Here is a 21,028-nt window from a genome sequence, read left to right as displayed (position 1 = left end):
CACTTTTGTCCAGGATACACAAGCTGGTTTCAGAGAGCAGTATGTACAAGGACTATGACCCAACAGTAAATTAATGCCCTACTGACACAAAACAGCCACAACAGTATTACAGCAAAGACCAACACAGGCTGGCGGGGATGTGAGCAGCCTTTGAAGTAGCAAAGGTCACAATTTACACCTGGAAAGCCAGGACAGGATGCTCCACACACCTTTCCCACCTACCCCTTCTGCAGTGCAGCAGCCAACTTCTGTGTCCAGTCTTGGGCCCCTCACTACAAGGACACTGAGGTGCTGGAGTGGGCCCAGGGAAGGGCAATGGAGCTGGGAAAAGTCTGGACCACAAATCTTCTGAGGAGGTGCTGAGGGAGCAGGGGGTGTTTAGCCTGGAGAAAAGGAGGCTCTAGAGGGACATTATCACTCTCTACAACTGCCTTGATGGAGGTTGTAGCCAGGTCAGGGTCTGTCTCCTCTCCCAGGCAAGCAGTGACAAGACAAGAAAAAATGGCTTCAGGCTGTGCCAGGGTGCAGTTCATGTGTACATCAGGAACAGTTTCTTCCCTGGAAGGGTGGTTATGTATTGGAATGGGCTGCTCAGGCAAGTGTGGACTCAGCACCCCGGTGTTCAAGAAGCAACTGGATATGGCATTTAGTGCTGTGCTTCAGCTGACATAGTGGTGTTCAGTCAAAGCCTGGACTTGATCGTGGTGGTCTTTTCCAAAGTTAATGATTCTATGATTCCATGATACTGTCTCCTCTTTCCACTACAAGCAAGTTTTCATACTCCTCCACATCTACAAACCAACCACTATGTAGCTACTTCTCTTCCTCCCTCTACCCTCTCCTGCAGCTGTCCTGGAACAGAGGGACAACCACATCCCACAATTCCTATCTCCTTGTGCCCACAACACTTGCCTAAAGGCACATCATTGTCATTAAATGTTGCAGTGTAGAAATCCTTTGAATTAACCTCTTCAGAGTTAGAAAATAATAGACAACTCACAAGTTGCATCAAATATGCCTGCATTCTGCTCCTCTCAGATTCTGAATCATGCCTGTGGCAAAACCTTCCTCACATGCTGCTTTATTTATGGCATATAGGTGTAGAGAATGAAAATCAGAACTCTTACAGATCATCTGCTGCATGCTGTGGCTTAGCACTAGGTGCTGTTGGATTCAATTTTCAGCTGCTTTACCTATGGACATAACTCACTCACTGCCAGCTTTACTCTTCTTAGTCCCAGCTGACTCAAGAACTGCTTTTCTCATGACTTCTCCTCCACCACCCAACATCCCTCTGCATCTATGAGAAAATAACTGCAGTCAGGGACCACAGAACACACAAGAGTTGCAGGGTAGATTTTCAAGCTCTGGGGCAGAGCTGGTGGGCCACCACCAGCTGGAGTAAGCACCCAACCAACATAAAGACCAGCTCATCAGTAATCTCAGCCAGAAGCTGAGATTGTGTTGCTCTGTGTCCCAACAATCCCACTCTGTCTGATAATTCCAAGCAAGCCTTTCCTCTTGTCCTGAGGACAAGGCACGCAGCCATTTCACGGTCATATTTTCAGGTTGATCCTTCTTACACACACACACACACATATAATTTGTCTCTCCCCCAGCAATTTACAATACGTGATTGCTATCCTGATCAAGACACTTAACTAGGCACTGAATTCAGGACAAGAAAGGAAAAAGTCCGTACATATATATGTAAATTTAAGCAGATAAATTAGAATTTAACAAAACTCTTTAACCAGAGACACACAAGAAAAATAATCTACAGATATAATAACTTTTTATTTACGTAAGCTGAGGGTGTGTATTTGGCTCAGGACTTTTTATCCATGATTTTAAAGAGACTGACTGCAAATAATATAAAAAAATAAAAAATGTAAAATTAATCAATATTTTCAAAATTGTCACAAATTTTGAAAACACTTGTATAAATCCTGCAAAATTTGTGTACCCTTAAAGGGGCATAATTTAGTTACCATATATAATGATATTTCAAAATATTAGTACTTTACCCTAAAGTTTCAACATAGACATATTCATGATGAGTGTAATTTCAAGAGGGTATCAAAAGTGATCATGGTTAGAAAAATATACATACTTTTGCTTCTGGAAAAGAAAAGGTCATTTGAAATATCCATCAAATAAAATACTAAATAAAGTCTCTCCACAGATTTTTTTCACAGTCCAAGATAAAATGGATGTTTATACACAGCTTATGCAATCTGTCATTTTCAAGGTAGAGTCACAGTTTCACCAGTACAGAAGAATAAAAGCCTGTTACTACTCTCCAGACTGCTGGCTGCACCCACATGTGATTGTTTAGGCAAGCCAAAAGAGCAGAGCCATACAGTGATACCCAAACAAATCATAAGAAAGGTAGAGAAAATGCAGATGCACAAGAGCAAAGGAAATCACACTGATAACATTGAGAGGAATAGTGACCAATAGGAATAGACATGAACTCTTCAGTAGCATGCAGTAATTCCTACAGGAAAAATAATCCCACCACACTCCAAGTATTAAAAGGACACTTTCATGGTGCTTTTCATTAATTTTCAGAAGTAATATTAAAGATTACTGTCTACTGGAAATAGCCTGGACTTAATTTGTTTCAGTGGATACAGTTTGTTGCTGTGCTTCAGTTCATGGCAGTGTTAAACTTCAGTTGCACACACACCAAGCAGAACAACTTCCCAAACTTTCAAGGTTTTGAAAGGAAATGAGATGAGAAGAAATTTTCAAAAACATGTGCTTTCACTACCTGAGTGCACTGCAGTAGCCAACAAAGCAAAGATTTGGTTATTACTTGTTAAAACGAATTCTGGTGTAAAGAAGGAATTCAGAAGAGCAACATGGCACTTGCACCAGTAACTGAAAATAAAGGTATAGTGACACATCAAGATCTGACATCCTTTACAGTGTCCTTTTAAGTGTCAACACACCAGTATCTCAGCTGCAACTGAAACAGAACAGATGCAAATCCTAATGAAATAACCAAATCAAGAATGTTACACTATTTCACAGTAATAAAGTCTATGGAACTACTGAACAGAAAAAAGCATGAAGAAAAAAGCATGAAGGATAATAGCAGCATATGGTTTACAGTTTTCACTTCTCAGTTTATTAATATTAGTGGTGCACTCAGCAATGCATAAAGCAAGGAAAGAAATTCTGTCAAAACTGGCAATTATCTACCACGTCAACACTTAATGATGGTCTTTGTAAACAGCTAACTCCTTTTTGAACTTAAATTGCAAAGAAAAGAATATTTACATATAATATATATGTATATAACCACAAAACCAAAATTAAGTTAAAACCTTATCAAGGAAATTGCATTTTGAGGAGAACATGATACAATATTAAATAATACATGTCCAAAGATTTTGAAGGCATTGTGAATTTCATGCTTTCTTCCTCCAGTCACTTTCCCCTGGATTTTAATAGACTAAATACTTCATTTCAGAGTAAATGAGTGGAAATATTATAGAGCAGCTCCGGTAAAGAATAGCTCCACTACTGAAAATTGCTCGAGGTGTGGTGATCCAGGACTCTGACTTAAAGCAAAAATAAACAGCATACAAGGCCACAGCAAAGAAGTGGCCAATCAGTACCATTGGTTTAGGAGATAACCTGCAATAAAAATGAACAGATAAAATTATTTAAATAAACAGAATCTGAAAGAACTGAAAAATTTCCATTTTACAAATACAGATCCCCACTCAAGATCACACACCCCCTTCTGATTTAGGCAGATCTGGTCTTGCCAACTCAACTGAAAAATACAAACTTGGTTCTCTTGGGCTCCTCCACACTCTGCATTCCTTTCTACAGCACAGCCAATGTACACTGCTGCTTTCTCTTAATTTCTAATACTCTTTTTCTACTTCTTAGTCTTTGTCTTCCCCCATAGAAATATTTTAAACAAGCTTTTCAGTTTTAGCTCTCAGTTCAAAAGGAGAGAAATATAAAAGCACACATTCTCCAGAGCAGTAGGATTTACTATGCAGTCACAAGTTTCTGAGGGGTCATTCAAACACCTTCATAGCTAGAGATTTCCCTATTCCTTACAACTTTTTATGAAGGCCTCACCCAACACTACTCTCAGCTTGTCAAGTAGGAAACATCCCACCAGCTCCTCTGGACCTCTCTACCTTATTCAAATTCCTACACTAGGGGCCAGCAGCTTTTTAGTGGCCTTTTTTATGCAGGAAAAAAGAAAGAAAATTAAAAAAAAAAAGAATCAGCACTTAAAGACACAATTTCTAATAAAGCTCCAACCTTCAGTATAATCTTAAAACCTAGGCTCACGAGGGCCATCCTCCCTGTGTTGAGCTGCCTGATGGGGAGCAAAGCAGATCTCCCAGGGGCTCACAATAACCACTGCCAGCACAGTGAACTTACACTGAGAGCAATCCAACAGGACCTGCAACACATTCTCCTCCAAGTCTGAAGTAATGGAAACAGGCTTTCTTTAGCTGATGCAAGGAATCTACAAAATTAATTAAAATTAATAAAACAAATATAATCAACACATGCTGAAACATTTTTCTGCATGCACAATACTGATATTAAATCCAGGACTTTGGTAACTGTTGTTCTGTTCAATTCAGCTGGACTTGAAGCTGCTTTTATTTATACAAAGTGTAGTCTTACAGAATATCTATATATTTTTGTATTAACTGACTATTGTTTTATTTGGAGTTTTTCTTTGGTTTGTTATTTAGTCCTAACTCCAGACTTGCCTTCACATTACTAAAACTGTGTCTAAAAAACTAGGCAGAGAACACAAGAAAACTTATTCAAATTCTTTGATTGATATATTTTTAATATATAACTATATATATATACACACACATACACACAAAGACATGGATATCCCCTTCCCAGTCATATTTATTTACCTAGTTGCAATTAATCAGAGGTTAACTTTAAGATATATTTACCATCTGTGGCAGCAAAGAGCTCATAAAGTGCCTGGGCAAGAACATTCACTACAAAAGAATGAGATTTTTTTCTTGACCAGTAAAATGTTCTTTTTGCCTGAAAAAAAAAATAAAATCTCTGTCAGTAAATACAAAGGAACATTCAAAATATTCCCAAAGAGGCGAGGTGGCTCATGGACATGTAGAAGGGATTTAGTGATATGCTAGATTGATTCCAAGCTAGGTCATTAAGGGATTTCAAAAACTTGCTGAACCAGTCATCTCCAGTTAAGGGGAGTTACTAGGCTCCCCTTACCTTAAATATAGGGGGAAAAAGGTAGTCCCAGAGCATGTTTCTCATCCTACAGGGGGTGTCTGGGATACAGCTGAAACTTGAAGGATAATGCTCAGCCACTTCCCTCAACTGACTGGTAATAAATAGGAAATGACCAAGTCTGAGGTGACTAGCTGCCATAAAAGTGCCTGCATGTGGTCAGGTAAGTCCTGAACTGTCCTGGCATTCAGGGTTCCTCTAAGTGCTTCTCAATTTTCAAATACACTTTTGGAGTCATCTGCTTGTAGTCTACAATTATGCTGTAATTTAGCCAAGACAATATGCCTAGCACTGTCAAAACCAGAAAACAAATAAATAAATCTTACTATCTACTCATCAGAATTGTGGGACTAAGTATCACAGAAAAAAATAAGCCTTGCATGAATACTGATGGAGCAGATCCTGGCAAAGAAGGATCCCTTCTCATCTACTACTCAGATTAATGCAGCAGGCAGGAGGGCAGTGGAGGCTGAGATGTCTCTTGAAAGACTGGGTACACAAGCTCATTATTGTCCAAGTTTCACTCATACAAGTGTAAGGGTTCAAACTCACCACATTTAGGATCAATCTAGTTAAAGATGTCCTATTAAAATGGGAATATCAGGTTATCCTAGCAAAGCATCCTGACTAGACACAGCACACCAGTCTCCTGAAGTAAAACACAGCAGGTCAGTGTGCAAAGTCTTGAAACTGCCTCTGGCCATACAGCACAGCAGTTAAAGACCACAGCTCCACTGGTGAATGCCTGATATCTGATTATTCTAGCCAAAGCTTTGAAAACTGCTATGCCTCACCAATAACTTACTTGTCTCTGAGTTGCATAAAACTTACAACTGGATTGCAGCAGAAGCTGTCTAAAATAAGTCCAAAATAAAGAATCACCTTAAGAACATCAGAATCTTCATAAAGGTCTGGGATATCCTGGAGCAAACTTCTCCATATTTTAACATCATTTAAAATAACACTCATTCCTCCACCAGTTAAAGGGTGTCTTATATTATATGCATCTCCTAAAAGAAGAACACCTAGGTAGAAGAGAAAAAACAAAAGGATACTGCACAACCATTATGGAATCTTAAAATTCAAATCCTCTATAAAAAACATCAAACTTACTAAGAATTCATTCCCACCAGAAAATAAGATGTATAACAACTAGAAAATAAAAAAAACCAAAACCCACAAAGTATGTCTTTAAATTAAAAGTCTTAAAACAGCTTTAAGATAATCAAGGTCAAACTGTTTTTTTCCCTGTAGGTATGTGTGTTCATATGTCAAAGAACACACTTTTAAAGTAAATTTCTTTGCTTTCTTATAATTTTTTTCTTAGAAAGGCCACACTTGTATAAGCTTGAGCAACTGAGTAAATTAAACTTACAGATAAAGCAGGCATTAATTTAACATCTGGTGTCAATGTAAACATTCCAGTTAAATTTTGCCCAAGGTACACATTTTCAAAATATTATTTTTTCAGAAGATTTAAGAGACAGTTGTATTGAACAACAAATATACATCTAAGACAACAAGTCCTATGCCCCAGAAGGTGCTTATAATACCTTTTTTCTTCCTTTTATTTCATAATACCCACCTTTCTTGTTTACAGCTGAGGGAGGCAAGAAGCTGGCTGGCATAGTCCTTAAACGATCATTCTGAACTGCTATTAAGAATGGCTCCTTTAAATGATCTGCAACAACCAAATATTTTAGTTACAGTAGTTACACAAAGACACAAATCATTTGTATACAATCCATTTTAATCTCTTTGAGCTATCACAGAGTCACAGAATGGTGTGGGCTGGAATGGGACCTTGATGATCATATAGCACCAACCCCCCAGCCATGAGCAGAGACACTTCCCCTGGACCAGACTGCTCAGAGCCCCATCCAGCCTGGCCTTGAACATCTCCAGGGATGTGGCAACCACAACCTCCCTGAGCAACCTGTTTTAGTGCCTCACCACCCTCACAGTAAATAATTTGTTCCTAATATCTAATCTAAACCTACTGTCTATTTGAACTCATCCCCCCCTGTTCTGTCACTGATGCCCTTGTCAATAGTTCTGCCCCACCTTTCTTGTAGATTCCCTTCAGGTTCTGGAAGGCCACAATTAGGTCCCCCCAAAGCCTTCTCTTTTCCAGACTGAACAAAGCCAACTCTCTCAACCTCTCCTCACAGGAGGGGCTCTCCATCCCTCTGGTCAACTTGGTGGCCTCCTCTGGACTCTTTCCAACAAGTCAATGTCCTTCCTGTGCTGGGGACATCGGAGCTTTATATAATCCTTCTGAATTGCTGACCTCACAGATGTGAGCTGAACAAACTTCTGTGTGGAAACAGTGACTGTGCACATGGAAAAAGCCACACAGTTCTATTAATTCAATGAAATGTGTCTCCTTTTTCTTGACATATTTAAATGTGACAATTCTCTAGAAATCTTTCCAGACTCACCAGGTAATTGTGGATGAATGGTCTCAATCATGTACTCTTTTAAATTTTTTGGCATTTCCCCTCGAATATCAACAAGCACCCGAGTTTCAGTTGAAGATATCTTATAGATTAGCACTGGACTCGTTTTAGCTAAAACAAGTTCAGCATAATTAGCTTTAAACTGTGATGCATCCTTAAAAAGAAAAGAAAAGGAAGAAAGATTGAGACTAATTAATGAAAGGATATTAAACATCAGACATACAAAACACTTTTAAATAAAATCCTCTATCTTATTAAGCTTGTGTTATTTTCTTAAATGAAGAGGTGTTTTCAAAAAGGAAGTTCTGAATTTCAGTGTAGCAACAATTCTTTTGCCAATACATTTTAATATTCACTAGAATCACTAACTTATCCATTTCATTTGAATGCCTCAGCAAGATTTAATATATGCCATTAAAAACCTGTAACATAATCAATGTAGCAGTTTTCAGTAAGATAATTTTGTTTTCTTTCCATAAAGAAAGTGGTGGGAGGGAAAGAAATCCACTAGTCTAAATATAACTACTTGGAAACACCAACTGAAGAAGAATCACAGGGCCCTATCTGATGAGGTCTTAAAGGAGATTCCAAAAGTAGACAAACTTGGGCAGTGCTAACTGGATTAGACACCCAAAAAGTACTGGAGTTCCTACCAGTCGGTGTTCCCAGTCTAGTGAAAATTCTGTTAGCTTCAGTTCATTCTCCCTTAATTATTTTTGCTGTTAATGCATCATTTAATGCAGCAGACACAGAGTGAAAGAACCAGACAGGATTTCTACCTGGATTCTCCAACCACCCAGCTACCAACCCAGATTCCCAGTCCAAAACCAGGACACCATCTTCTCTCTCTTTAAGTTTTTAGGTCCTGAAGGCAAACATGTTTATATGGGTTACAAGATACCCCACCTTCAGCAACAGCATAGTGCATTATGCAGTACTATACATAAAAGTTACCTTCAAAATGCAACCAACAAAATGGGATGAAACAGTAACCTTGCTGGATATCAAGTTTTTCCTGAATTTGGAGAAAAGTCCATCAGCTACAACTGTAAGTGGAGCATGAAGTTCCTGCAGCATAAATTAAAAATAAAGATAAGACACAGTCAATTTTGCTACAGAACAATGAGAAGCAATTCCCAACATATGTATTAAGAAATACTGGGGGTTTGCCTTTCTTGTATTTATACTTATCTATTTGCTGCACAAGCTGATCTAACAACATACTCCAGCTTTTTTAGAAAACACAGCTATGGGAACTGTGTAGAAACTTGGATTAAAAAATACAATAAGGAGAAGTATTTGCTCCCTTCAGGCTGTAATGCTCTTCAAAAAAAAAAAAAAAACCAAAAAAGAATTTCAAATTAAAGAATTGTGTGTAAGCAGCTAAAGAAAACCAAACCAAAGTAAAACAAACTGACAGGCTGTAAGCACACAGGCTCTTCTTTAAAAGACCACACAGGGATCTCTGAGGAGTTCCAAATTTACTTAGGAGCTATAACAAACAGTACACATATGGACAAAATACATATTTGAGTAAATTGATCAGGTTCAGCCTGAAGGTCTCTGCAAATTCTTAATGTTTAACACATACATTCTTCTCAAACATAAGCAAATAATTCCAGTTACTAAAATGCATTTTTATGGCTTTTACTTTTATGGTCATACAACAACATTATTATTCTAGGAAGCATTTAAAGGTAGGTGTTTCCTTCCATCTACAGCTTTCTCAGTGTCAATATGTTCAGTGACTGAACTCCAAATGCCAATAGATTTATAACAAGCATTAGTCCTTAACTTTCAGTGATTTCATATGCTTGGCATTAGCAGTAAAAAGTATTTCTCCTTTTAAGCTTTCAGTTTGTAAGTAAGGCAAAAAAAGCACACTGTGTTTCATTAGTACTTCTAGGAAATATTTTACTATTGTATAGGTGAGTCACTGTGAGTGAGTTCCTCTATGAGCAGTTGCCACCAATATTGGAGTGAATTCATAAAATCATAGAATATTCTGAGTTGGGGGGGGACTCACAAGGATCTTCAAGTCTGACTCCACTTGGTCATACAAACCTTAACATCTTTTGCTGTGTGAAGGGAAGTCGGACAAAATCAGACGACAGCAGATATAAGTAAGGTAAAACATATTTTATGGTGTCTCTGCTTATAGAAGTGAGCTCCTGAGTAGTTACCTCTACTACGAATTCACCTCTTTCCTGTGGATTCCTAGCCTGGATGACTGCAAGCTCTAATTTTTCCTGCAATTAGACCAAAGTCACCTGTCCATATCAGTTTCCCGCTGTCTAATGAGAAGAACACTCATGCTACAATTCTTCCACAGCCAACACAATTAACCTTGAGTCTATTCAGTTGCCTAGTTTTGAAAAAAAAAAATATAAATTGACCTTTAGCATACTGGCTAATTTGAACCTCATTTAAGAGAATAAAAATATCAGAGGTAATGTGGTGGTGAATGTAGGATGGGAAGAACAGAAAAACACATATACACAACACAGCCTCTTCCCTGTATAAAAGCAGGCTAAGAAATGTAAACAGGCTTGAGTTTGGGGTTTTTATTCAGCTAAGAGCTTCCTAGCTGTAAAAACTCACAGGTAGGGAAACATAGCAAATAGAAATGTTTAATGGAAATTTCTTATATACTAGATTTCTAAAAGCAAAGGAGATCTAAGCCAGCAAATGAAATGGTTCTTTCCAGCCACAGAACTTCAGTATTCAGAACAAAACATGATTTTGTTTATCCTCAGTATACATACAGGAAACTTAAGGCCTTTAGAACAATATCCAGACTTTCAGGAAAGATGCAGGCTAGAACACTGGTCACCCAGTGTTCAAATAAGACACACTTAAAATTATGACAATAACATCCATAAGTGTGTGAAGCTTAAAGACAGAACTCAAAACAAAATATGCCCATTCCCCTTCTACCCCTCAAACAAAATAAAACAAAAACACCCTTCCGTGTTCCTGGATGATAAAGCCAATTGAATTTGGGAAATAAATCCCAACAAACACCATTCTACCTGCAAAAAATCCTCCTCCTCTCCAAACTCCCTGTCTTTCCCATACCTGTGATTCAGTGGCTTATTCTCCTAGAGAGGATTTCCTAATACAGTTTCCTTTATATTACATGGCAGGTAAGACAGACCAAGGAACACGACCTGGAACTCACTCCTCCTCCAGCTACCTCAAGAGGGGTCAAGGATGTTGTTACTTCTCTGCTCTGTTGCAGCACTTAGCTGTTAAGTGGGCTGAAATGGCACTTACCTGAGGGCTGTCTAAAACCAGTTTGCTCCCCTACAGCTTTGGCAAGTACTTTTAAAAGGCTCTCTCCTGTATGGTTCTATGCCACCAGTCCCATCTCTAAATGACTTGGAGATGGAAAGATGTCAGAGATCTCTGATCTTAGAGATCAGAGCAGGATAGTCCAGCTACTCAGGAATTTTTTCCGTCTAGTATGGAGGGGAACACGGCATAGGCAGGAGATTCCCATCTTTGCCATCAGAGTACATCTACATAACTTTAGGCAACAAAGGAACTTCATAGTCCACAAAGAAGATCACACATTTCCTTTTCCTGAAGAATAGGCAGCATATCCAGAACTTCAGTACAGGGGTTCTACCCAACTGGTGTCTCTCACAGTTTCATAGCATTTATCCAGCAGTTTAGCATTAAAATACGCCCAAGTTCTCTTTCTGTCATCCAAGAAATGACAAGACAGAGCTTTCACTATCAACAGGTAAATTTTTCATTTTCAGTCCCTCACTAGATGGTGGAAATACATGTGGAAATGCAGACCACTACACACGGCTGAAGAAAAAAATCTTAATGTATTGTTCTTTTCACCAGGAACTCCTGAAAGATTTTAAACTCCAGACATATGAATACTGAAACAAATAATGAACTGAATTCTCCAGAGAAACTGAAAGCAGAAGCTTCATAAGAACCCATAGTCCCAGACTGTATGCACTAGAAAATAATTTCCCTTTATTGAATCTTTCACTTTCTATATAACTACATTATTTCTGTACCAGTGCTCTGAAAGACAAGCTTTTCAAAAAGTATATATATAAAACAACCCTCAATTTTCTCAACAGTTTAACAAAGATTTTAACAGAAAGCTCTTACCTTAGTGTCACCAGTTTCTTTGTCCTTGTACTGAACGCCCACAACACAGTCATCTTCCTCAAGTAACTGTAACACAGTCCCTTCAATGAATTTTGCACTGAAATGAAATAGAGGGATTAAAACAGAAGAGGATTAATGATGCCAGCATTTCAAGACACCAGACAGATAGAAAACCAAATTTTCAATAATGTTGTCTCTGCCAATATGGTTTATATTTCACAAAAAAAAGGGTTCTTGAACACTTTCTGAAGCCACATTAAATATCAAAAAGTGTTGGTCATATATTTCACTTTTTATCAAAACCTTTGGTTTGATACCTGAACATTCTAAAACCTGTACTGTTCATCATAAACATCCTGTCACTTAGTAGAGTCCCCAGCTGTGCCCCGTAGTGCTATGAGAGATGCTGAGAGGATTTTCACACCTAATAATGGTCAGAAATCAGGCAGCTGATTGAGTTATCCCCGCTAAAATTGAGGAATCGCTGACAGTGCAGGTGAGAACTAACTCAGAGAATTAAAGAGCAGGATCAGCAGCACTTAAACCCTTAACATGAGCACTAGATAAAAGTCAGGCACATAATTCTCAGAGCAGTCCAAACTAACCTAGCCTGCTTAGGATACCTATCTAGCTTGTCACCTCAGGAATCTGGGATAGAGTTCTGGTTTTTTTTTTCTATTTATGCTTTTAAAGTTCAGCTAACACTTACATTCGAGTGGAGCATCCCCTGCTTCTATCTCCCAACCAGAGCGATTTTGAGTTCAGAAATTAAATCTCTCTAAACTTATATTCCTTGCTGGTCTGAGCTGTTAGACCTGATCACAGCACTTCAGACTTAGCAGCTCAAAACAAGACACTCTGAATCTCTTGCAAATATTCCATATCCAGATGGAATTCCACAACTTCAAGAACTGAGCGAAAGGTGCAAGGGAGAATAAAACAGCTTTCTATTATTTTAGGCTCTTAAAAGGAACACAAGCATCTCAATTAATGTTTTTTTTTTTCCCTAGCATCCAGCACAGACATTTCAGAGCAGCTCATGACTGGCTTAATTTGACAGGAAACAGCCACGTTGGCTGTATCATGTCTGAATGGTTATGAGTGAGCACTCAACAGAAACCTCAACAGCAGGGACTGCAGCAGCATGCCAGGGAATCAGAGTCCTGCAGATCCTATCAGCTCTAAGTTTCTTTTCTAGCTGTCATTTCAGTTACCTAAGTGCTCACTTATTCTTCTTGTTCTCATCCACTATAAGTGAGTTTATATATAATTAGCTTATTATTATAAACCAATGACATTCTACCTCTTTCTGCTGCAAACATAATTTACTGATCTGAAATACATTCATATTGCCTAGTGCTTACAAAGAAGATACACTAATCAGTAATAATTATCTCCTATATCTTCAAAAGCTTTGTAATAAAACCCAGAATCTCCTGGCACTATTAAGAGTTCTTGATCTTTCACTGCACAAAACCATGCAATTTTCTATGACACAAGTTAAATGGCAAGCAAGCATACACAAAACAAACATTCAAGAGTGTGTGGAAAATGGGAAAGAATTTCATTCAAGTCACAAACATGATTTTTGCAAGCTTTTGTTTCAAAGACTGTGTACAGCTACTGGAGTTTTTCCCACAAGTTGAGCACTCCGATGCCCAAATTTCATTGAATTTAGAGCCTCAAGAAGGCTTTAGCTTTCAGAGCTAGTGCACACAGTCACCATTAATTTTAACTGTACTACAGAGCTGCTATCTTTAGTGCCACTTTTAGTAATTCATATGATATAACAAATATGAAAGGAGAAAGCGATTTTCCAGCTCGGAATAAAGATGTTAGGTAAAAATATGGTAATGCCATATGTCCCTTTACAAGGGACATATGGCATTATGATATTCTTAGGGGAAAAAATTATTTAGGGGAGAAAAAAAAAAAAACAAAACCAAATAGAAAGCATCACATATAATCTATTCTGTTTCAATAAAAGTTTACTTCTCATCTCTTTTACAGATGAAAGAAAAGAGTTAAGAGAAAACACCAATTTTTTTCTTTAAAGTATGAAAAGAAATTGTCTTCAAGTTTCTGAAACATACAAATTATTGACTGGAAAGAGCTACTTCAATTTAATGCTCCTTTTTAGTTACTGTGGCTTACTTCTTGCTGTCAAAAAAAGAAACAAAACAACATACAAATGTAAACACTTGATTTCTATCATCACTGATAACATCAGCGGAAAAGCTACTTACTACTGTCCAGTGCAGCAGGGTTGGACTACCTGACCTTCAAAAGTCATCCCTTCTAACCCAAACCATTCTGTGAGTGAACAAATCGTGCCACATTTGCCACTCATGCCTTGTCTAAAGAAGTTCTGTGCACTGCTCACCAAGAAGAGGTCACTATTTCTGGTAAAATGCCAAACCCAAGAATCAGCAGAAGAGAATCAACCCTGCACCTGTGAACTGCTCTCTCACAAAGATGGGCAAATATTTTGCCTAATTTTTAAAGCTCATAATCCATTAAAGATTAAGTTATCCCAAAGCGTGATATATACATGATGTGTATGCAACTTATGAACTTGTATACAGAGAACAGAATGAGTAACTACAAGTGCTGCTACGTTCTCTCACTCTTGTTCATCACAGCCCTCTGTGTTGGGAAATGGTAAAGGAATCTCATGGAAATGATGGGAACAATGCTTCTGAATCTCTGGATCCCAACTGTGACTCACTTGGGCTCTGCCATCGCTGCTCTTCGGAGACCCATGATAAACTGGCCATGATGAAAAGATCTTCCACTGGCCACGCGTCCGTCTTCAGATGTTGGATAAGGAATTTCAACCTCCAATTTGCTCTCTAGATCATGAATTATGTAACCATTTACTATTTGTGAATCAATACCTTCTACTGTATCTGCAAGATAAAAGCCAACAGGATTGGTTAAAACAAGCCTTTAAGAAAGCCAAATTATTTATTAAAGGCATTTCTTTACACAGGGTCCAATTTTCTTAAACAAAATACACATGTTGAAAGAAGGGTATTTTCAAAATAGCAAACTGGAAATACACAAACAATTTTAATTGAAATGTTAAGTGCAGATAATTTTTTTCTTAATTTTTCCTGTAGGCATACTTTTAATAAATACACTGTTGAGTGTAGTAACTTGTGTTACAGCTCTATTTACACTTTGAAATGTACTCACCTTCAAGACCCAAGTCTCGAAGAGCATTAAATCCTCCAGGCTGCAGCAATTCTCCAACTATCCTGTCAGGTTCTTTCAGATCCCTCTCTATCACAGTCACCTTCCTTCCATCTCTTGAAAGCACCGTGGCCAAGGAAGAACCAAGGACACCTGATCCCACAATGATAATTTCTGGATCATATTGGGGTGACAATGTTGTATTTGGAGCGGTCTCTGTCAGATATACATCTGAGAAGTTCACTTCTCTTTTACCCTTTAGAAAACAAAGCCAACAAAGTTACACATGCCAATGGATATGTACCACAACCTTGCCAAGAGGGCTGACTTTGCAGCAGCTCTACTCTGAGCCAGAGTACTGAGGGTGCATTGGTAGTTGGAAGGCATCTTGCAGTTTAGTTTTGTCCAAAATTGAATCTGTCGTACTCTACAAGACAACAAAAGCACAACAACCAGAAAAAGAAAAACCAACACTGCTGCAAATCAAGACCACTGCCCTACTGATCCAAGACAAAGCACAAACAAAACTGTCAGAGATTGAAAGCTGCTATAAAAGGCAGGGAGAAAAGGCTGTCCCATATTCTTGTCCTATAAAGTAAGACTGATACCTTCATGCCAGTGAACCACCCCAGCATGGAGGCCTTAGCACTTTTTAATTAAAAAGGTATTTGATTTACTGGAAAATGTATTTCTCTGGAAAAGATACTCCTTTTAAATTATTATAATTACTCTAAGTGAACCTACCTAACTAACTAAACAGCAACTTATGGTAATATTCAGAAAAAGTGTTAGCAGAAGCAGTTGCCTGGGAAATGCTTTTAAGAAGTAGTCCTGAAATGAAAACTCATGTAACACCTAAAAGTATAAGCAAAATCACCATTAATCTATATTTAAAGCTGTAAAGAAATGACATATATTGGACTACACATCAGTTAATACAGAAACTGGTATCTTAAATCAGCTGTATTATAAAACCTTCCCAACAGCACCTAAACACATACATTTCAAAGTGAAAAATAATTTTAAGGGCAACTCCATTGCAAAGCTGCAAATCTTTTCTCTAGCTGGCAGACGAGAGTTCAATTCAGTCTTTCACAAATGCCTCAGCACTGCAGTGCTGACATTGGTAAAAGTACGATTGCATCAGTGAAACACACTGACACCAGATTTTTAATGGCCTAGTGTCATGTTTATATCTGCAATACAGCCACAGAGTGCAAAACTAACTACCTGAATTCAGGTAACACAAGAAATTGGTAAAGACAGGCTTGAGGAGAAAAACAAAATAAAAAGCAAAAACCTTTGACTTGCAGCCAAAACCAGTTTCATGTACTTCTGTGTGAGGGGTCAGTGCCCATGTGAAATTGCCCAGAAGTACACAGGAAAGTAGCCAAAAAGTGCTGACCACAGATGTACTGGGTATCTATGTCCAGTTCACAGTGTCGGATGGCAGGACACCAGCTGGGCTCCAGACACCACCTACAGCTCTCCACTTGTTCTACAGCAAGGCTCACGCAGGGCTCAAGGGAACAGACTGACTATCTGAGCAGGTCCTGCACCTATTGTACAAGCAATAGGTCAGCAATCATTTCCCAGCAACTCTATCTGCAGTTGTATAAATATTAGGAAGTTCACCAGAGAGTTACAGAATGGCAGAGGTTGGAAAGGGCTTCTGGACATCATGGGTTCCAAAGCCCCCGTTCAAGCAGGGCAGTCAGTCAGAGCAGAATGGCCTGGATGCTGTTTTGGATACCTCCACGGATGGAGACTCTTCCACCTCTCCGGGAATGTTGCAGTGCTTAGTCACCCTGACAGCAAATAGTGCTTCCTGATGCTCAGAGCCAACAACCTCTGTTTCAGTCTGTGCTCTGAGCATCTCTCATCCTGTCACCAGGCACTGATGGAAAAAGCCTTGGTGCAGCCTTCTTTGCATCCTCCCTTCAGGTATTTACACACAGCCTTCTGCTCTCCCGGCTGCACAGCCACTCAGCCTCTCCTCACAGGAGAGATTCTCCAGTCCTTCATCCCTACAACAGACTGGCAACTGAAGATATTTTTCTGCTACTACGATAATCTTTTACTCCAAATCTTTCTTAAAACATATTTGTTCTGATGCTAGAAAACCCCTGGTCTACTACTCGAGTAAGTTTCACTCATTCTTTTGCCATCTAAAACTGACACAAAATATGACAAATGAAACATCCAGCATCTAAAGACAAACCCTGTCCACCCCCTTCTTAGCTCTTTTCCCTCATAAGTGGCCAGAGGGAAGAGCAGTAGGACCTTTCACCTCACGTGCCGCGTCTGAATCCAACTTACCTTTCTGGATTTGGGTTGTTCAACTTGCTGAGACGCCGGGCTGGGTTTGGCCCAGAAGAAGCCAACCAGCGGCAATGCCGAGAGCACATCAGAGAGCACCCCCAGGTGCGACTTCTGCTTCTGCTGCTGCCGCTGCCGGGGCCCCCTGAAGTGGTACCTGTAGGACAGCACCAAGCCGAGCGAGAAAAACACCAGCACGGAGAGCAGCACCTCCTTGTTAGCGTAAGTCATGAGGTCTCCACACTTTTTATACACGTAAATGAAGGAGGCGATACCCAAAAAGGTCCACATCATGAGGGCCGCTGAACTCGGTTGTCGTTCCAAAGCTCCGCCGCGGATGGATGCTGCCGAAAATAGGGTTTCGTGGAAAGGATGAAAAAATTTATCTATAGAAAAGCGACGACTTCCTCTTCAGTTGAAGGTGGGGAGATTTTAATGGAAAAGCAAGGAGCCCCAGAACAGGAACAAGCCCCACCTCGCCAGGCTGCCACAGGAGCCCGGACAGAGGTTCCGAAACCGGCAAAAACCACTATACAAAATGTCTTCTCAAGAATCCCCTCTGGGACACGCGATGCCGGAGGAGCTGGAGCTCGCCTGACCGCCCGCCGGTCACCGCTCCGCCGTGCCCAGCCCCGCTCGGTGCCGGACCCTCCTCCTCCGCCGGCGGTGATGCTGCCGGAGCCCTCACGCCCAGTGACGGCGGCGGCGCGCGGGGCGGGGGGAGCCCGGCGCACGCCCAGGAGGGCGCGGCTGATGCTCCGCTCTACCTGCCCAGGGCACCCCGCAGCCGCCTCACGGAGAGGAGATGCGGTGCCGCTGCCTCCCTCCTTGAGCCGGTCCCGGCGCCCGGCGGCGCCTCGCGGCAGGATCGGGGGGGTGGGAGGGAACCGGGGGCAGCAGGCGCGAATGGCGAGGGCGGCCCGCGGGAGGGGCGGCGCCGCGGCCATGCTAATGAGTAACGGCCGCCGCCGCCCCGCGGGCACCGCGCGCCCGTGCCTCAGCGGCGCCGGCCAATCGGCGGCGCTATGCCGAGATGGCGCCATGGCCACCGACCAATCGGAGCGCCGGGAGGGCGGGGCTTGCGCGCGCCGGGCGATGTGACGCGAAGGGCGGGGCGGGGTTGCCGTGGTGACGGTGAGGGGCGGGGCCGCTGAGGGGCCCTGGTAGGCCCAGGGCCGGGGGCGGCCGCACGGTCGTGTCCCCTGCTCGGGGAACACGAAATAAAGCAACTCCCATCGGAGAAATCAGAGAATCGTGGAAGGGTTTGAGCTGGAAGCGACATTGGAAAGTTGGACAGCGACACCTTCCACTAGACCAGGTTGCTCAATGCCCCCCGTCCCACCCAACCTTGACCACTCTCAGGAATTGGGCATCCAGAGCTTCTCTGGGCCGCCTGCTCCGGTGCCTCACCACTGTCACAGTAAAGAATTTCTTACTGATGTCTGATCTAAAGCTACTGCTGTCCAGTTTGAAGCCATTCCTCCTTGTCCTGTCACTCCATGCCCTTGTGAAAGGTCACTCTCTGGCTCTGTTGTAGCCCCTTTACGCACTGGGACGTGCTCAGGGTCTCCACAGAGTCTCCGAGCTGAACCTCACTCTTAGCCTGTCTGCATAAGAGAGGTGCTGCATCTCCTCTGCTCATCTGGACTCGCTGGAAGGGATCCATGTGTGTATTGTGTGGGGCTCCCCGCAGCACTCCAGGTGAGGTCTCAGCAGAGCAGAGCAAAGGAGCAGAATCCCTTCCCTCATCCTCCAGGCCACTCTGCTTTTGATGCAGCCCAGGATTGACATGAGCTTCCTCTTTTCGCCACTACCCTGTGGTCCTTCCGTTTCTCAAGAGTGACTTTTCTTGGGCTATGCACTTGTTGCAGTGCAACAATGTCAAACATGTCTGTCTATCACAGCATAACAATATTTAAGTGAGGAATCTGTGAAACACGATGGGACTTCAGGAGCTGGTGAAATAATAATCAAATCCAATCACACTCATATGGAGCTAAAGAAGATGAGATCTTTCCAGTGGTAAAATGGAGTTGATTTTGAAGAGGGGAGAAAAATCTGGTAGCTTCTCAGTAAAATGAGATTAAACCACTTTGACACTTTTGAATAAATCCAGGTGAATTTGAAGCCATTAAGAGACGGGGCTTTGATTCATTAATCTGATCTGTCAGTTCTGGCTAAAAGTAAAGATCCTGTGAACTAAAGAGATCAAACTGAGATTTTTCTACTTGGTAATAACTGAGGTCTCATCCAGCAATGATGGTTATTCCCTCAACAGTGAAATGAATTCTGGTGCAGCAGTAGCATTCAAAATCATAGACATCTGTCTGTAAAAACATGTTCACAGCAGGAGCTGCTTTTCCCCAGTTTGAACAAGGGTTATTACAGCTGTCAACAAATTCTAAACTACTGGAGAGTGAACTTCTGCACTTTATTTCCTTTGTTCAGTTTATAAATAATCCTTGTGCCTGCTAAAAATGCCCTTTCCTTCTGGTCCAGTCTGCACAGATTGAGTTAAACTGTGTTTAACCCTTCTGGGTATTTCATGCTAGAGACCAAACACAAGAAGAGCCATAGCCTTCAAGTTACTGCAACCAACACAAACCTTCTGGAGACTAAGAAATGTAAATTAATATACATGAACCAACAGTTGCTGAAAATTAATACCAGACTAACATAGTCAGAACTGCACCAAGGAGCAGAACAAGCTGAAGTGGCTAATAGAAAGAAGGATGGTAGACAAGGAGGCAGATGGAAGCAGAATTCTGTGACTGAAGATACTGGAATGATGATTTTAAGACTAGAGTAGAATTTCTTCTTTCCATTTAGTGCCAACTACACGAAACCCTTCACCCCAGGAGGATCCTGCTTGATGCAGCTGTAAGGTTATTTTGGTCACAACAGGTATGTGTAACCCACTGCAGAACATGAATTTTTTGTCTTGTCCAAGTCACCCTGTAGCCACTGTGCCTGAGCCAGAGCAGAGGGCAGCAATCCATGGAAGGTATGGGAATGAGTAAGTGTGGGTGTTTCTCTTACTGCAGGCTATAATTAAATCTTATTAGGTGATCAACAAAACTTCATGCTTATTCTCCTTCCACCCCAAGAAATTGCTTTCTCTATATGAAATATTCATGCAAAATTTCTTTCAAGATTATGTAATTTGTGAGTAATTTTTCTTGATACTTCTGTTTGGAGTGGTTAGTGCTGGGAATTGAAGCAATTACAGAATTCTGACAGATGCATCTGTTCGAGGCTCAGATGCTATCAGAACATTTCTGTATTTCCAGCCAAGACTTTGGAATGAGTGCCTCCCTGCTCTTTCTTCATTGGCTCTCAATCTCCTTGCTGTGGTGAAAAGCTTGGCATATTTGCATTTCTTGAATTGCAAGTTCACTGTAAGAGCTACTTTTTTTTTGCTTATGTTATTGTAACTAAGGTGGATAGCTAGATAGAGCTCCGGATTTTATTGTTAAATGCCATTACCTTATTTTCCAACTTTACAATTTATGTGCACTCTTGAACATTTTTTTTTCTAGAATGAGGAACTTCTTGTTTCATTTGCATTACCCTGTTAAAATTACTACTGTTAAATATCTTTTAATGATTTAAATCTCACAGTGGCAAATATGAAAAGGCTGAAG

The 21,028-nt window shown here is 40.7% G+C and overlaps 1 protein-coding gene and 1 long non-coding RNA gene across 18 annotated transcripts in view; one reads left to right on the top strand and one right to left on the bottom strand.

The window, feature by feature from the left end:
- Positions 1 to 3,113: 3,113 nt before the first annotated feature.
- Positions 3,114 to 17,821, bottom strand: SQLE (squalene epoxidase). Its single transcript, XM_064396684.1, has 11 exons — positions 17,385 to 17,821; positions 15,069 to 15,321; positions 14,599 to 14,779; positions 11,871 to 11,967; positions 8,688 to 8,801; positions 7,716 to 7,887; positions 6,860 to 6,955; positions 6,157 to 6,299; positions 4,962 to 5,058; positions 4,420 to 4,507; positions 3,114 to 3,648 (listed from the first exon to the last, which is right to left on the bottom strand). Exons 1-11 carry the CDS (start codon positions 17,676 to 17,678, stop codon positions 3,456 to 3,458), a joined length of 1,728 nt encoding a protein of 575 aa, XP_064252754.1. The 5' UTR covers positions 17,679 to 17,821; the 3' UTR covers positions 3,114 to 3,455.
- A 704-nt stretch (positions 17,822 to 18,525) lies between these two features.
- Positions 18,526 to 21,028, top strand: part of LOC135284839 (uncharacterized) — a 72,532-nt gene continuing 70,029 nt past the window's right edge. For all 17 annotated transcript variants that reach the window (XR_010349992.1, XR_010349991.1, XR_010349970.1 and 14 more), the window contains exon 1: positions 18,526 to 20,288. This is a non-coding gene — a long non-coding RNA (uncharacterized LOC135284839). The remainder of the gene's footprint in view (positions 20,289 to 21,028) is intronic.

The sequence above is a fragment of the Passer domesticus genome, chromosome 1 (genome assembly GCF_036417665.1).
Source record: "Passer domesticus isolate bPasDom1 chromosome 1, bPasDom1.hap1, whole genome shotgun sequence".
NCBI lineage: Eukaryota > Metazoa > Chordata > Aves > Passeriformes > Passeridae > Passer > Passer domesticus.
The sequence above is the reverse complement of the archived record's forward strand: the minus strand, read 5'-3'. Positions and strand labels throughout refer to the sequence as shown.

Bases quoted from the DNA above. Each gene is read 5' to 3' on its own strand.
- SQLE (XM_064396684.1), bottom strand. From the start codon at position 17,678: ATGATGTGGACCTTTTTGGGTATCGCCTCCTTCATTTACGTGTATAAA. The intron at 11,968-14,598 runs GTGAGTCACAGT...ATTTCATTTCAG, and splicing joins GCAGCGATGGCAGAGCCCAA to TGCAAAATTCATTGAAGGGA. The intron at 7,888-8,687 runs GTAACTTTTATG...TTTCTTTTTAAG, and splicing joins TTGTTGGTTGCATTTTGAAG to GATGCATCACAGTTTAAAGC.